This window comes from Rhineura floridana, chromosome 11 (assembly GCF_030035675.1).
Source record: "Rhineura floridana isolate rRhiFlo1 chromosome 11, rRhiFlo1.hap2, whole genome shotgun sequence".
NCBI classification, from domain to species: domain Eukaryota; kingdom Metazoa; phylum Chordata; class Lepidosauria; order Squamata; family Rhineuridae; genus Rhineura; species Rhineura floridana.
Genome location: NC_084490.1, coordinates 39,635,170 through 39,652,117, shown reverse-complemented (window position 1 = coordinate 39,652,117; position 16,948 = coordinate 39,635,170). Strand labels below are relative to the sequence as shown.

Here is a 16,948-nt window from a genome sequence, read left to right as displayed (position 1 = left end):
TCCATCCATACTTCCAATCCAATACTCAGAAGTTAAGTCCCACTGAGCTCAACTGGACTGCAGACTTTGCGTGGGTCCAAGTCATATCTTCCTAAAGCTAAAAATGTAAATAAACCCCTGAAGGCTTCTACACCAGATCATCTTGATTGGGAAAGACCACTGCGTCCCAAATGTGCCCTTTTCTGAATGCTTCTAAGTGCCGGGCTGTGTGGTCCCCTCCTAAAATTAACACAGAAACAAATGCTAGACAGATAGACAGACAGATAAGATTCTGTATGGGTTTTTTTGTCTGAGTGGAAGAACAGAGTTAACCCAAAAATTTGCAACACTGCTGCACCTGGTCCATTCACACTGGCATGGGCTTGCCACTTCCGTAGCATTTATACTCCGTTTCATACATGTGTGGGATGCACAGGATCTCCACCACTGGCACCCGGCAGGAGACCATGGGTGGCTGCTCCACTGGGCAGAAGCGGTCCCAGGTGCGTTTGGAGTCATTGGGTGGTTGATAGGATTCTTGTGCCAGGGTGAGTAGACCACGGTGGGGAACAGGGGGGGTGTTTGGGCCCAGGCGGGGCACCCGAGTCGCTTTGGGGAACTGGATGATGTCCCGCATTGGTCCAGGATCGCAGATCAGAGGGTAATCCTCACACTGCCGGAACATGAAAGCATCCCTCCTGGGGTAGCCTTGTAGTTCTTTCCTGTGGGGGAATGGAGAGAAAGTGAGAGAGCACACAGAGGTAGGATCAGAACTCTTCCATTTATCTGAAAAGGATGTGAAGCCACCTAAACGAGAGAATGCTGGAAGGGACTACCTAACAGTAAAGCCTGTGCATGCGCTGCAACTTAACACTGCAAAATACGGAATTCGCCTAAGAATTTTTCATTTTAGAAGGCAAGCTTCTAGTCCTTATGATTGCAAGGATCAGCTTGAAACTACGTGGGCAACAACTACTACAGTTGCAGAAGCCTGAAGTGCTGCTGGATAAGAGATCTAGAGGTCCCAGCATCAGACCTCTGGGCCCTGTGTGTCTCCATACCTGTTCCTAGGACTAGCAGAAACATAAATTATGCAAAATAAGAGAAATCAAACAAACACATTTAATTTGCATAAATTATGCAGTTGACAGAATTTGGGTTGCGGAAGCATAGGATTTGAAAGTAAAGCTTAAAGCAGTGATGCCTGGTGCTCATTGGGACAGGCAGGGCGGAAGGGAGAGAGGCCCACAGTAGATAGAGTCAAAGCAAACGGCAGATGGAGGCAGAGCCAATGACAGGAAGAGCCAACTAATTCCGATTTTGTTCCCATCCTCCTCCTGGCTCAATTCTACAAAGGCAACACTGAGACTATGGAACAGGAAGCTGACAGGCAATGCCACCCCCTGGACTGTTGAAAATAAGGCGGCAGGCAAGCAGGGGCTGGCTGAGGGCAGACTGAAATTAGAGGGGCAATGCCCCATTCGTCCTAATGAACAGGACTCCATTGGCTTAGAGTACAGCCTGGACTATGAAAGGGCTATCTCTGCTGCAGCAGCCCATCTCTGGAATGACCTCCCCTTAGAGGGGCATCTACTGCCCACACGGCTGACTTTTTTTGTTGATTGCCTGAAGACAATTCTTTGCCTAGGCCTTTGAGAAGGGAGTGAGAACAGTAATGAGCCACTCGTATGAAGCTGTTGCTTGCTGCTAGGTGATCTTGTGTATCTGAAAGATGCTCAATTGTCTTTTAATTATTATGTACATATGGTTATTGCCTGATAGACTTTGTCTTATTTTATTGTTGCATTCCTGCCCTGGGACTAGTTAGTTGGTGAAGGGCAGTTAGAAATCGCATAAACAAATAGGGTTATATCCAATGTTAGTCTCACTCAGAGAAGGACTCAGAGAACTTAAGTCCACTGATTTCAGTACAGTAGGGCCCCACTCATACGGCAGGTTAGGTTCCAGACCCCTGCCGAAAAGCGGATCAGCTGTAGCACAGGGGTCTGGAATCTAACCCGCGGATTGCACCAGAGGAGGAGAAGATTAGAACTTCCCTTACTCCGGCGCGATCAGCTGCAGTGCGGGAGTCTGACTGCCCCCCTGAGGGGGGGGAGATCAGCTGTAGCACACTACAGCTGATTTTCCCCTCCTCCAGCGCAATCAGCTCAAGCGTGGGAGTCTGATCATGCCAGGAGAGGAGGAGATCAGCTATAGCGTGCTACAGCTGATCTTCCCCTCCTCCGGCAGGATCAGCTGGAGTGCAGGGAGCTCCAGCCCCCCTCCAGCTGATCGCCCCACTGGTGCTATATTAGCGGAACGCCAAAAAGCAGGGTGCCGAGAAGTGGGGCCCTACTGTACATCTGTTTCAAGTATGACTAACAATGAATACCACCCAAAAGAAATTAATCTGTGCCACTGTAACCAAAATTCTGCCAACAGCATAAATACCGGGGTCAAAGAATGGAATGTTGGTTCAGAGAACCTGAGCCCTAAAGCAGCTGTGGGGAACCTTTGGCCCTCCAGATGTTGCTCAACTACTTCCCATCATCCCTGGCCATTGGCCATGCTTGCTTAGGCTGATGGGAATTGTAGTTTGGCAACATCTGGAGGGCCAAAGGTTCCCTACCCTTGCCCTAGAAGATTACCTAGAGGAGGGCAGGCTGAGAGGCCAAACAGCAACATTATCTTAGAGGGGATGTGCAGTGTGTAAAAACCAGGGGGCTGCAAGGAATGGAGACAATGACAGAGTTGTGTTAGGGTGAAGGTGCAGAGACAGAACATGGCGAAGGCCTTTCTCTGTGAACGGCCTACTTACTCTGTGAAGGCCCGGAAGTCCCGGGTAGTGACAGACATATAAGGTTCATTGAGCTGCAGAACTGCCTTGTCACGGACGTAGAAAGTTTTGCCCGCCAGCTCTTTATTCTGTGTGCTGGCCAAAATAGACTGCAGGAAGAAAAGGAACAAAGACCACTGTTGTGGGTGGAAGTCTTGAACCTCTCAGGCCACACTTCCTTGACTGGCAGGACAGCAAAATAGAAAAGGATGCCAAAAAAGCAAAGTGTGGTGGGGAAGGGATGGGGAAGCAGCAATGTTAGTCTCAATGCCACAATCATGATCCCACCTGGAACCTGTTGCAAAGGCACTGAGGATAACTCAAAGCACAAGATGGATGGCAATTCAGAACAGATTAGGCCAGGGGTGGAGAATCTGTGGTCCTCCAGATGGTGCTAGACTACAGCTCCCATCATCTCTCACTGTCGGCTGTGGGGGGCTGCAGCTGATGGGAGTAAGAATCCAACAACAGAAATCCCCCCCATTTTAGGAAACAGCACAAACACTCCCCTACATACACTCACACACACGGCATGAATATAATGAACACTGATCAATAACTTGTCAAATCCCATGGGTAGTACGCATATGCAAGCAATTGTTTGCAAAATATGCAAAACTAAGCATCTTTTAGGTGGAGATTCTGACCCTGGCTAACCTAGTGTAGCATAGAGAAGGTTGGCTTGGGCTTAAGGAAGAAGAGGTCTAGGTGGGATGTCCTCCCCCTGCCCCTGGAACCACAGATACCTTGGATGCTCCGTCCGCATGATGAGCAGCCAACCCAAACGGCTGAGGCCCAGCGTGGAAAGTGGGCTCCTGTGGTAGATTGGGCCAGCCAGGGTAGCGGTCCCTCATCTCACTCTTCTGGTTACGCATGGTCAGCGGGAACCTCCATGCTCTCAGCTTCAGCTGTTGAGGAGAAGAGCAGATTTGGTGATACCATGAGAACAGAGGTGAGGATATGGTCATCATAACCATGCAAGAGTGCCCTCTAGTGCAAAAGAAGGGAACTGCCATGTCTAATCCCCATTTCCTTATTTGTCTTTGAGAGTTCACTTCCTCCAGCCCCAGAGATGCAGTCGTCTGGGGACTCAGGGGGTCTTAGCCCCCTTACTTTTTTGGGAGCAGGGTCCCAATGTCTCCAGCATTCTATGAACCAATCAGTATGAAAGGGAAGTGTATTAGCCACTGAGAAGAGTCTACTAGCATGCTTCCTTGTCCTTTCCTGCTGATTGGCGTCAATCAGAATGAAAGGGGGTGAGTCAGCTGCTAAGAAGACTCTTCTCAGTAGCTAACACTCTCCTCTTTTATGCTTATTGGCTCCTAGGAATGTCTGTTGTTGTGGGAGAAGGCATTAAGAAGGATCTCATTCTCAACCCAGCAGGGCAGGGAGAAAGGATGGGAGAGGGTGTGGCTGGGACTATTATGAAGGGACCCTGCACTTCTGAATTTGCCACTACACTACTGTCCAGCCCTCAGCACTTAAACAGAGCACTAGCAATGGCAGAAAGATGATTTGGCTCACCCTCCCTCCCCCCGCCTTTGAGGGCTTTGGTTCTCTTTTTGCACAATGTCTTCTGGAAACTTTCTTCACAATTCCCTTCCCAGTTCCCTTGTCCTGCCTGGACTGTAGCTGCACGGAAGGGGCTGGCTCCCTCAGGGATATTTCAGGCATACCCCCTTAATTTTCAGCTGATTAGGGGTGCTTCTAGATGGGGGCTTTATACTGCAAATGGGTTGTTCAGGTCTGGTTTTTCTCTGTGCACATTTGGCACATTCCACAGATTCCCATTTTTTCATTCTGAGATTTCATAGCTGTTCCATTGATTGCTCATCTGCACCAATGGGCGGAGCTTTGCAGGCTTCTCTATGACAGGCAGAGCCACCCCCTGACTGCTTGTAAGATGGCAGGCAGTGGGGGTGGGCAGGGCTGGTTGTGGGCAGATTGAGGTTGGTGGGGCAATGCCCCATTCATCCTAATGGACCAGCCTCCACTGTTTCCCATCCCACAAAAATGTGCTAAGGAACTTCCACAACAGCAGTGACTGCAGATGTATAACAGATTATCTTTACTATTTGGATTTTCCATGGTAAGGGGAAATCCAAATTAAATGTTTAGAACAGGTAAGGTAGCATTTTGATGACAACACCACCATGTGGACAGCCGCTGCAAAAAACTTGTGGGCATGAGTAGCACTGATTTTCCACAATAAACTTAGAAGCACCTCTAACCCTTTTATTTTTGGAGATATTTATTAGATTAATATCCTGCCCTTCCTCCCAGTAGGAGCCCAGATATGGGAAAACATGCATGCATGATTCTACTCAGTTGCACATCAGGAAGTACATTTCCACCTTCAACTGTTGTGACAATGCGTGTAAAAGCACTGCGGACAATGGCAAGCACTTGGCCTTTTAAATGCCCATATGCCAGTTCATAAGACCTGCTTCCAAAAATTCTGGCCCCATCACTTCCTGTTCTAGCCAGACCCAGCACTACACTTCCAATTTTATAGGTCTATAGATTTCAACGAACTATTGGCTAAGCTGTATAGATTTTATAGATCTAGAGACAGGGGCATTGCATCTTGGGTGAATTAAGGTGGCAGATGGTCACTGCAAATGGGATTTCAACTTTGCTCCCATTCAAAAGAGGCACCTCTGCCTGCCCACTGCTAAGACAGCCATTGGGTGGCCCAGCAGGGAGTAGTAGCATGACCAGGTAGGCAGATAAGAGGCTGTTCTGAGCCCTTTTGGCCCTTGGCCAGTGCCCGACCTGGTCGACTGCTGGCACCAGACCTGACTCTAGCCCAGCAAACTTCATTCCTTTTTTCATGGGCCCCAGAAGACACTCTGATATAAATGAAACCAGTTTTACCCAGGATCCTCCCAACTTCCACCCCATCTAAGTTTACAGTCCTCTCTGCATTTATCTGCGGAGTAAATCCCACTAAACTAAGGAAGACTTAGTTCTGGGTAAACAAGCCTTTTAAGTAGAGACTTTATCCCATTCTGTATCGTGTTGGAATTGCTTTTTAATTAGTTTTTAAAGCTTTTTCAAAAAAGACGTTTTTAAAGATATTTTGTTTTAACATATTTTTTTATCATTATTTTTTATTCAAAGTTTCAAAAAACAGAACAGAACAACAACAACAAAACAAATTAATAACTAATACAATAAAATAAAATGTTGACTTCCGATTTGTCGCAGATCAGTTATATGTCTATAATATATAACAAACTTGCCTCTTAATATATTACAAAATCACTTTCCTCCAGTAGTTATCTTAATTAATCATCAAATCTCATTAACATCACTTTATTCTTTCCGCAAAAAGTCAAAGAGAGGCTTCCACTCCTTGAGAAATATATCCATCGATTTTTCTCCAAATAAACATGTCAATTAATCCATCTCATCAAGTCTGCTAGGTCCAGTAGTTTCAATAGCCATTCTCAGTGTTAATTCCATCTTCCATCTTCCATCCTTGCACCCATAATAATCTTGCTGTCATAGTCATATAATAAAAGTCTGATAGGAATTTCTTTCATCACAAATATTTCCTTGCCATCAATTCCGAATGTACCACTGAAATGTTGTTGTAAAGCTGCATCTCTGCTCCTCCTTTCCACAGAATGCACCAGCACATCTCCCGAGAGTTTTTCCATTGTCACACATCTGGAATTAATTCTGTAAACTTTCTCCATTTCAAGTTCCATCAAATCCTTCCATTCCAGGAATTTTTTTGAACCGTTGATATCTTTATCTCTAATCTCTTCACCAATTCCTTCAAGGACAGCGCTGAATTCCAAACAGTAATATTTGTCTCCAGGATCCATCACAGCCATAAAATCCAAATCTTTTTCCAAGTCCATATTTGATATATCTATTCCAATCTCCAGGGCTTGAACCTTTCCTTTAATTTTTCTTTCATCTTCTTTTATTTGTCCAGCCATATCTTTGGTCTCATCCACCTCCCCTCTCACAGAATCCTGAATTTCCTTCAGCTCCTGTCTCATTTTGCCAAATTCACTTTTCATCTCTTGTCTGCTCTGTCTCAGCTCCTGTCTCACCAGCTTAATCTCATTCATTATTTTCTGAAACATATCTAGATAGAGAACCCCTTCCTGTACATCCAGGGTCTCAGCCACCTTCTTGATTGTCATTCTTAACTATTCCCAAGCAAAGAACAGTTTATTTCTTTTTCCAGTCACAAAGGAGTTAATCCTCCAAGCCTGCTGACATCACCCTCTAGACAGCACAAACCGCCTTATCTCTTATGTGTCCAAAAGTGCAAAACAAATTTAGTTCACAGCATCCAAATAATTAGTGGCATAAAGAATAAGCAGATTCGTCAAAAAAAAAAGTAGACCAGAAAAAATAGTCCCAGACACATAATACTCAAATGTCATAAAATCAGATTTCCTCTTTAGATTAGATGCCCCTCATCCGTTTGTATCTTTAAAATGCTCAATTCCATGCCAGCTTTTTGCAATAAAAAACAAAGATAGGCTATTTCGATTTTCTTCCTCCTTAATTCCGTGTATATGAGAGAAAGTTATAACTCACCCAGGGATTCTTTGTTGCTGATCCTTTAACAAATCTCTTTTACTGTAACGATAACAAAATGATAAGAGTAGACAGAAGAATGTTTGCCTGTTAAAATACGTTTTTCTTTAAAGAAAAAAAAACGTCTTGCTTAATCAGTTTGAGCTTGCTTGTAATCCCTGGCTCCGTCCGACGCTGCTGGCTACCTTCTTTCATAGGCGATCCTAATGAATTCCAGTCCCCAACAAACACAACGAAGCTTCTGTGGATGATCTCTACGTTTCTCCCTTGCCTGGGAGAAAATTTTCCCCAGTCAAAAAACTCTTCTGACTGGTTTTAAAACTGAAAAAGCTTCCTCTGAGACGGGAGCTCGTCTCAAAAGGCAGTCACAGGCGGAGCAATCCTCCTGGGAAATCTGTTTTAACATATTTTTAAGGATGTTTTTATGATGTTTTAGAGTGTTTTTAGTTTTTTTTTTTTGCCGCCCTGGGCTTCTACTGCGAGGAAGGCCGGGTATAAATCTAACAAACAAACAAACATGCATAGGACTGGGTTATATGTTATTGGTTGGATCCCACCCATTCTCTCCCTAGTAAAGCCACCAGCCTGCTTCCTAGGGCACTTTCAGCTTGTTGCTATTTTCAGGTGGGATTGAATCACATACAAGCAAATTCAGGTTGTGCTATTTTAGTTGACTAGGAGCTCTTGCACAACAAGCCGGTTTCCCCACAAGATCAGACATTTTGCTACAAGGAAAGTGTCTGGAAAATACCCTGGAAAGTGTGGGATAACACTTGCTTTGGAGCAACATTATCTAACCTCCCCACAAACAAAGCAGAAGGATTGTTCAATAAAGAGGTCATCTGGAAGCTCCCCAAGGCTCTTCCTGCTTTTCACCCACTCAGACCTGCCCCCCTCCCCTTACCTTCTCTCTCAGATCCTTATTGTAGTGGACATCCCAGTGCGGTGCGGAAACAGAGTAGCGGGGGTGACCCAGAACTCCTCCGTGGGTTTTCGGGCCATAAGCCAGTTCTGTGGTGGTCGCCAGACGTGGAATGACCTCATCTCGCCACACTTTCTCAGATGCAGGGGGCAGAGGCTCGTGGATCGTGGACTGATGAGCGAAGTGTAGGGGAGGGGGGGAGTATAAAAGGCGGCAAGAAACAAACCATCAGAAAAAAAGTGGATGCATGGATGTTTAACAGAACCTAGCCCCACTAAAAAAAAAAATTCTCCTTCAGGGGACCCGGGCGTTCTGGTTCTAGGTACCACCATTAGCCCTCCTGCGGAGTACCCAGAAGTTAGGGGTCTTAGCCCCGCCCTGAAACCACACGGATTCCATCCGAATCGCACCAGCCTGCCCACTTAAAAAAGGTTACCAGCTTGCTCACTCTTGCATAGGGCGGCGGGAAGGGGAGTGGGGGGCTATAGTTGAGCCCCACTCCGCTGCTGGTCAGCCTCCAGTCTTGCCTGCGTCCCTGGCAGGGCACCAGCGTCCCGGAGTCCACCTCCCAGTCGAAGGGGAAGGCGGGGAAAGTGCCCGCCATGCCCGCCTCTGCTTTTTGGACATGGTTCTTGGGCGCCCGGGCTGCTGCTGCAGAGGCTGCTGCCCCTGGCAGCAGGAGAAGGGCGGAGCCAGTGGAATTTTAGCGACAAACGTTGCCATGGAGATGGAACGCTCGGCAGCCGAGCATTCTAGCCACGCTTGTGAGCCGGGGATTCGATCCGGTCCGGACCGAATGGGCTGGAGCCTGGTGGGAAGAGGAGGGGGTGTCAGGGCTCCTCTTCGATTCTCTGGGAGAGAAGAGGGATGTAAGGGATGGTTGCTATTGAGTGCTAAAGGTAATGGCTGAACAGTTGAGGTGCAAGCTTCTTTTGCGTGCAACCCATCCTCCTATCCGTGTTTACTCAGAAGTGAGCCCCTATCAATTCCCTAAACCCTTTGTTCCTTACTCCCAGCTGGTCAGTGTGCATTAGGATTGTAAATACAAAGTACTCTTCTTCTTCATTGGGAGAATGAAGTGAATGAGAACTGCAACAAAATGTTGCAGTACAGCAGGTGTTGGGAACCTGTGGTGCACCAATTGTTGTAATCCCCAACTCCTGTTACATTTGCCACCCCCTCCCAGGCCTGAGGTTCCCCACCTCTAGTGTATAAGATTGTGCTATATTACACTGGCACTTTTAGGGCTGCCTTCTTAAGCACACTTACTAGGGAGTAAGCCCCATTGAACACAGTGGGATTTACTTCTGTAAAGCTTTAGACATTGCCCACTGAGTTAATCAAAGGGGCTGAGTATTAGCTGGACAACAAGATGGTACAGATGAGGAACCTGTGGCCCTCCAGAAGTTGTTTTGACCAGCAGGGATGTAGTCATCCAGGATTGCAGGGGGTCATAGACCACATACATTTTTGGGAGCAGGGTCCCAGCCAGGTCCCTGGGCAGAGGGAGTATGTTTGCAAATACCAGCTGCTGGAAACCTCAGGAGGGGAGAGTGCTCTTGCACTCAGGTTCTACTTTTGGGCTTCCTATGGGCAACTGGTTGGCCATAGTGGGAACAGGATGCTGGACTAGATGGGTTATTGTCCTGATCCAGCAGGCTCTTCTTATGTCCCTATGTATGAGCCACTCATCATGAAATTGTGTTAGCCACTGAGAAGAGTCCTTGTCCTTTCATGCTGATTGAAGCCAATCAAAGTGAAAGGAAAATCAGCCCCTGAGAAGACTCTTCTCAGTAGCTAACATAGAGCCTCCCCTTTGAAGCTAATTGACTCCTAGGGGCATCTGTTGTAGTGGAGTGTAGACTCGGAGATGACAGGGAGAGCAAGGGACAAGAGGAAAAGTAGAAAAGGGGGTGTGGCTGAGAGGAAGTGTGATGTGACTATGATGAAGGCACCCTGCACTTCTGAATTTGCCACTCCATTACTGGACTCCCGCTTCCATTTGCCCTAGCTGGCATGGCCAATAGCCAGGGATGATTTGGGAGTTGTAATGCAATAACATCGAGAAGGTCACAAGTTCTCCATCCCTCATATAGAGAAATCCTAGAAGCCCCAGTTGAAGGGACAGATCCAAGCAATGTTTCCAGTGATTGGCTACAGAGGAGAGTTTCAGGGCCTAACTAGACTATATGCAGGAGAACCCGGGAGAGCCATGACTGGCTTTCCACACATGATATGTCCTCCTGCCTTCTGTCCTTATCTCAAGTCTTGAGAGTGTGTTGTTCTCCCCACCCCGCCCCCTGTGGCTTCATAGGTTGGTACATGTCCAAACAGCCTCTGCCTCCCACTATCTAAGCCCTTTCTGTCTTCTGAATTCTTTGAAGAAATTGAACCTTCAAAGCCATATTAATGATGCTACACAAGCTAGCACAAGCAATGACTCACAGCGAAGTAGCAGAGGGATGGAGGTGGGAGATCCACTTCCCACTATGAAACATTTGTTTCACCCCAGTCACATGCCCCTAACACTACCACACTTATGGTCCCAGGCTATGGTCTGAAGGCACACAAGGCCATCTCCCTGCTGAAGCTAAGCAGGGTCAGCTCTGGTCAGTGCCTGGATGGGAGACTGCCTGGGAACCATATGTAAGCCGCCTTGGGTTTCTATCATGAAAAGAAAGGCGGGGTATAAATGTAATAAATAAATAAACTTACACACCACAGCCCATTCACTGACATAGCAACACAATCCATCACAACCTTCTCTTCAATCATGCCTCCCAACTATAAGCCCCTCATCACAGTTGCAACCCCCACAAACGTTTTTGACACATGCACATATAAACTCTTCATTCATTAATGCATAACAATATTCAGCTCAGCTCATTCAACTTTGGTTGCTTCCAAATGACCTGTTTCCTGAGCATTCATTCTTATTTGTTTGCAGGGAAGTTAGATGACCGTGTGTTGAAGCAAGTGTTATCTCACACCTTCCAGTGTGTTTCCCCATCTCTTTCCTTATTGCAAAAAGTCCAATTTGGGAAGCGCATTGTTTGCATATGAGTGGCAACTTGACTTTAACTGAGCAACCTGAATTTGACAGTGTGTGATTGAAGTCTGGAAGCAACCACAGTTCCTCATTCAACATATCAGCTTCAATAAGGAGCTGAAGTATACATGCCTTTGAGACACTCCAAAATAAGTGTTGGACCATCCGTCGTACTTCTGCATGACCGGCGGTTGACTATTTTCTTTGCAACACTCCAGCAATTGCTCTAGCCCAGATTTTCCCAAGCTTCGGGTCCCTGGATGTTGCCAGACTACAATTCCCATCATTTGTGAGCATTGGACATGCTCGCTGGTGCTGATGGGAGTTGTAGTCCAACAACATCTGGGGACCCAAAGATTGGGAAAAGCTGGTCTAACTCAAAGTGTTGCTTAAGTACAACATGCTGTAAAAGTGAGGTCCCCAGGCAGAGCTTGGAAAAGTTACTTTTTTGAACTACAACTCCCATCAGCCCAATCCAGTGGCCATGCTGGCTAGGGCTGATGGGAGTTGTAGTTCAAAAAAGTAACTTTTCCAAGCTCTGTCCCCAGGCCATATTTCAGAATAAGGAACTGGAAGGTTTCTACCCTTAAAAAGCCAAAATTGTCAAGGGGTTGGGGAAACTCCCCTATGAGAAAAGGATACAATGTTTAGGCCTTTTTAGTTTAGAAAAAAAAATCATGAAAGAACTGTATAAACGTATGCATGGTGTGGAGAAAATACAGAGAGAGAAGTTTTTTCTCTCATTCTCATAGTGATCCAGCCAGGCGTCAACAAATTAAGCTGAATGGTGGGAGATTCAGGAGAGACAGACAGAAGAAGTACTTCTTCACACAGCACATAGACTGTGGAATTTGCTACCCCAAAATGTGGCTTTAAAAGGAGATTAGACTAATTCATGGAGGATAAGGCTAGCAATGGCTTCTAGTCATGATTGCTATGTAGCCTCCAATATCAGAGGCAACATGTCTCTGAATACCAGTTGCTGGGGATCAGAAATGGGAGAGTGCTATTCTGCTCATGACCTGCTTCTAGATTTTACATAGACATCTGGTTGGCCTTTCAGTGCTAGACCAGATGGGCCTTTGGTCTGATCCAGCAGGGTTCTTCTTATGTTCTTGGGACATCCCTAATCATATACCTGTGCTACTGGTACACTGTCCTAAGATGTTCTTGCATTGTATCTGGCCGAATGTTTGTTGTTTTTTTAATAAGTCACTCTCAGGTGAGATGCCCCCACACCAATAATTGCCAATTACTGGGGATGTCCCCAGATCATACACCCCCACACATGGGATGCTATCCTCTTTTAAAGACCAGTGATGTTGATATCTCACAAGGATTTGTTTATGTCCAGCTTTTCTAATACAATAATCAAAGATGCTTACAATATTTTTTAAAATTACAACTTTTTGGCTCACTTCACTTCTCCAAATGGTGAAAAGTTCCAGGGTGAAGCTCTTACTCATGTTTGGTTTCATTTGGAAGGAGGCCACTGATGGTTTACTGGTTGTTTGTAATCTCTTCATGTATTTACAAAGATACAGGTTGAACATAGGTGGAGGAAACAGCTTAAACCAACTGTGGAGAAGCTGTGGCCCTCCAGTTGGTGTTGGTCTCCAATTCCCAGCCAGCATGTCCAATGGTCAGGGATGAAGAGAGTTGTAGTTTGGTAGGATCTGGCAGACCTCAGGTTCCCCATCCATGGCTTAAACACTCTAAAGTTAGTCACAGTTCATTGTCCCTACTTCAGATCTCAAGGGTCACAGCCAATACCAGAAAATCATCAGAAAACCCAAACCTAGCTCTCTGTTTTGCTCACATTTCTTACATTTAAAGCACATGACTTCCCCCAAAGAATCCTGGGAACTATAATTTACCCCTCACAGAGTTACAATTCCCAATAACCTTAACAAACTACCGTTCCCAGGATTCATGTGCTTAAAAATATGGTGTGTGTTGATTCTTTGTCTTTCTGAGTTTCACTCAAACTGCAGTCTGTTCTTTTCCTACATTGCCTCCCTCTGGCTAGAGCAGAATGCGGGAAAATCTGGATGAGTCAACCGACCTTCACCTAGCCTTCTTGACTCCCACAGAGAGGCATCACCAGAACGTCATGAGCTCTTAACCCTCCCTTCTCCTGTCTGGGTATTGCATGGGCCAACCCACACTGATACCCCTGCTCACAGAAATCTGATAGGAGGAGACTCATAAGACAACAAAAGAAAACAAGAAGTTAAACAATGCATCCATTAGGACAGCAAAACAACAATCTCAGATATTGATGGCACAGAGAGCAGCACCTCTTTTGTGAATCTTCAAAGCCAGGACACATTCATACAGGGAGGAAGTGGTTTCTGGGGTAACCTGGTCCCAAGCCATTTCTTGGCTTGAAATGTCAATGCCAACACTTTTCAATGGAGCCTGGAAACAAAGAGGCAAGCAGCGCAGATGGAGTCAGATTGGAGAGTTTTATGTTCTGATCTTCAAGCATCAGATAACAATCTGGCAGCAGCGTTTTGTACTCATTGAAGTTTCCAGACCCTTTTAAAAGGCAGCCCCATTGAGAGAGAATTGCAGTAATCCTATCTGGAAATAAAAGAACCTTTTAAAATTTTATAGCTGGGTACTTTCTTCAGAAAGTGTGTTTTCCCGCTTTGGCCCTCCCGACAACTCCCATCATGCCTGGCCATTGGCCATGCTTGCTCAGGCTTGATATATATGTTAATATATATGTTATTGTTTAGCAACATCTGGAGGACCAAAGGTTCCCCCATCAAGACCAGTGTATTGTCATCATCAGACTGCAGGGACCAGTGAAGGGAATCTCATGTAACAAGTGTGCAGAACTCATGTTCAGAATTTGAGGAGCTCCATTCCATTCCCTTTTCCCTTGGTTTTCCAGTGCCCACCCCCAACAGTCAGTCAGCATAACATTGCCAGTGAGCATGCTCAATCCTCACTGAACTATTTGGTGGTGGTCGGAGGTCATTATGGTTTTATTCTAAAGATATTTTGTACTTCTGCAAACAGAGGGATTCCCCCAACCCTGCTGATGGCCAAGCCTTTTGTGCATGTGTGTGTGTTGTTTTGGCTCTATCAACAACAGCACTTGCAGGCTGAGCATAGGTAACAGGGAAAATTGTGACAACATGGGTTCTCATGCCGAATGACAAATGTGACCATTTAAATTGCATTTCCTCACAAAGAAGAGTTTTCTGAAGCTCAACATGCCTTGGGTTATTCACTACATATTTTTTTTAGCAAAACTACATTTATTGAGGAAGTTTTTAAAAACTTTTTTTACAGAAAAAGAAAGATCTACATTGACTCCAGAAAAATATGCAGCAATCACAACAAAGAAGAAATTTCACAGAATATACTGCTTACGGGTAATGGAGTATACTAAATCCTTTTACACTTATTGCTGTCAATAATCAGAGTCCCTCTCTATTCCTCCCATATATTAACAAGAAATTAAACAACTAAACGAATTAACTGATTAACTGCCTGCCAAGGAAGCCATACAGGTAAGTATTTAAAGAGGTATTAAAGCTGTCAAATGTTATGTATCCAGTAATTTGCTATATGCTGGGAGGTAGACCTTCATATGGCTGAAACTGCTGAGTGGGACAAAACATTAACAAATTCCATTCATATCTTAATGCATATGGGCACCAAGCAAAGATTGATACCATAATACAGTAAAGGTGATCAAGCATTCCACATCTGTACATATTGTGCTGAAGGGATCATATTATTAGCTTTATCATTAATAAAACAAATGAAACTATAGCATTCTCCTATAAAATAGTCAGTTTTCACTTGTCCCCTCAATACTTTTAATTTAGCAGTGGTTTTTTTCCGCCACAGCCAGTTGCCAGATTTTTTTTATGTCAATAATCAGCTACGGCCCTGATCAAGTCCCTCCAGAGCCTGGCTAGGGTTAATCGAGCAGCCGTCAACAGATGCCTGAGTAATTCTTTGCATTTTAAGTCTGCATTATTTCCATCCAACAGATTAAGTAATGCCAGTTGGGGGTGTTGTCCAATGGCAATTTAACTATAGCTTTAATCTGGGTAAAAACCATTTTCAAAAATTCCATCACCCTGGGGCATTAGCACCACATGTGCTAATACATACCCTCCATTTGGCATCCTCTCCAACAAATTGGAGAAGCAGACGCTGTTATTCTAGACAGCATAGTGGTATACCACCGGTATGCTAATTTAAGTATTTATTCTTTAACTTGTGTTGCAGGTGTATCCAAGTCTGGCCTGTTCCACAATTTTATCCAATCCTGATCTTCTATAGTTATACCTACAGTATGTCATTTTTCCATTGCTGTTTAAGGCCTGTGAGATTGCCCATATCTTTATCTATTAATAGTGTATAAATGTTAGAGATTTGATCTTTAGCTACAGACGTTGTGTTAACCACTATCATTTCAAAATCTGACAGCTTTTTCAATGCTTGCACCTTTGTTATTCACTACTTTTCTGTTTGCATGAATTGTCCTATAGTTGCTTGATCAGTTTCTGTAGTACTTCAAGCAGAACCTGAGAAAAGCTGGATCTGGTTCCTGGCATAGTTGCAATGGATAGGTAGGACCTGTGACACCTGCTCTCCATCTATGTCTAGAGGGCATTTAATTTATTTTTTTTAATCAACTGGGGGAGAGGAGAGATAGTGTTTCTAATGTCCCCAGTAGTAACAAACTCTCTTTCCCACAGCCTGTATTTCAACCAGTTTTTAAAAAATCATTTATAACATATTCATAGCAAATTTTACAGAAAACATCTATGACATTCTCTGTTTACTTGGTGGGTCAGTGTGGTGTAGTGGTTAGAGGGTTAGACTAGGACCTGAGAGACCGGGGTTCAAATCCGCACTTGGCTGGGATGTGAGCTTGGGCCAGTCACAGTCTCTCAGCCTAACCTGCCTCACAGGGTTATTGTGAGGTTAAAATGGAGAGGAGGAGAACCGTGTACACCACCTCGAGTTTTTTGGAGGAAAGGTGGAATATAAATGTAATAGTAATAACAATCTTTTTTCTGATATGAATGAACTGGTATAAAGAATGTGTGCTGCAATTAATATAATAACTAATGTAATCCTTTACAAAATCAGCATACTTCAAGGCTATCTGTTCCCACAGAGCAGTGTCCCATTGTTTCAATAACACTCATCTTGTTACTGTGTAGAAATGATTGTTTCAAGAATCTACTACAACATCCCTTGGTAATCTGGTATCCTTCAGATGTTTTGGACAGCAAGTCCCATCAGCCCCAGCAAGTCGGGTTCAAGGCTGGTGAAGATTCTTCTATAAAGGGAAACCCATCAACTGCAATTTCATTAATAAAGCCTTGCAATTCTACTTCCAGCCATCAGGTGACGCACAGGGCCAGCGAACATTTTCCCTTCTGGTTTTCCAGAAAGGCAATTGTGAGTGTTCCACAGATTAGCCATGAGAGTGGAGGGTCCAATATGGTGGTATTTATGTGTGTAAAATACAGTTTTTTGGGAACTGAGAAGGATTAAAAAGGCTGGGGTGTTAGGAGAGACTTCGAGTCTCCAGATGGTTAGACAGATAGATGGG

General features: G+C 44.9%; 1 protein-coding gene across 1 annotated transcript; it reads right to left on the bottom strand.

Annotated features, from left to right (window-relative positions):
• Positions 1–9: 9 nt before the first annotated feature.
• On the bottom strand, positions 10–8,907 carry SAXO3 (stabilizer of axonemal microtubules 3). The gene is made up of 5 exons (XM_061589638.1): positions 8,752–8,907; positions 8,286–8,474; positions 3,562–3,723; positions 2,798–2,925; positions 10–701 (listed from the first exon to the last, which is right to left on the bottom strand). The coding sequence occupies exons 1-5, from the start codon at positions 8,905–8,907 to the stop codon at positions 347–349; spliced, it is 990 nt and encodes a 329-aa protein (XP_061445622.1). The 3' UTR covers positions 10–346.
• Between the last annotated feature and the right edge of the window lie 8,041 nt (positions 8,908–16,948).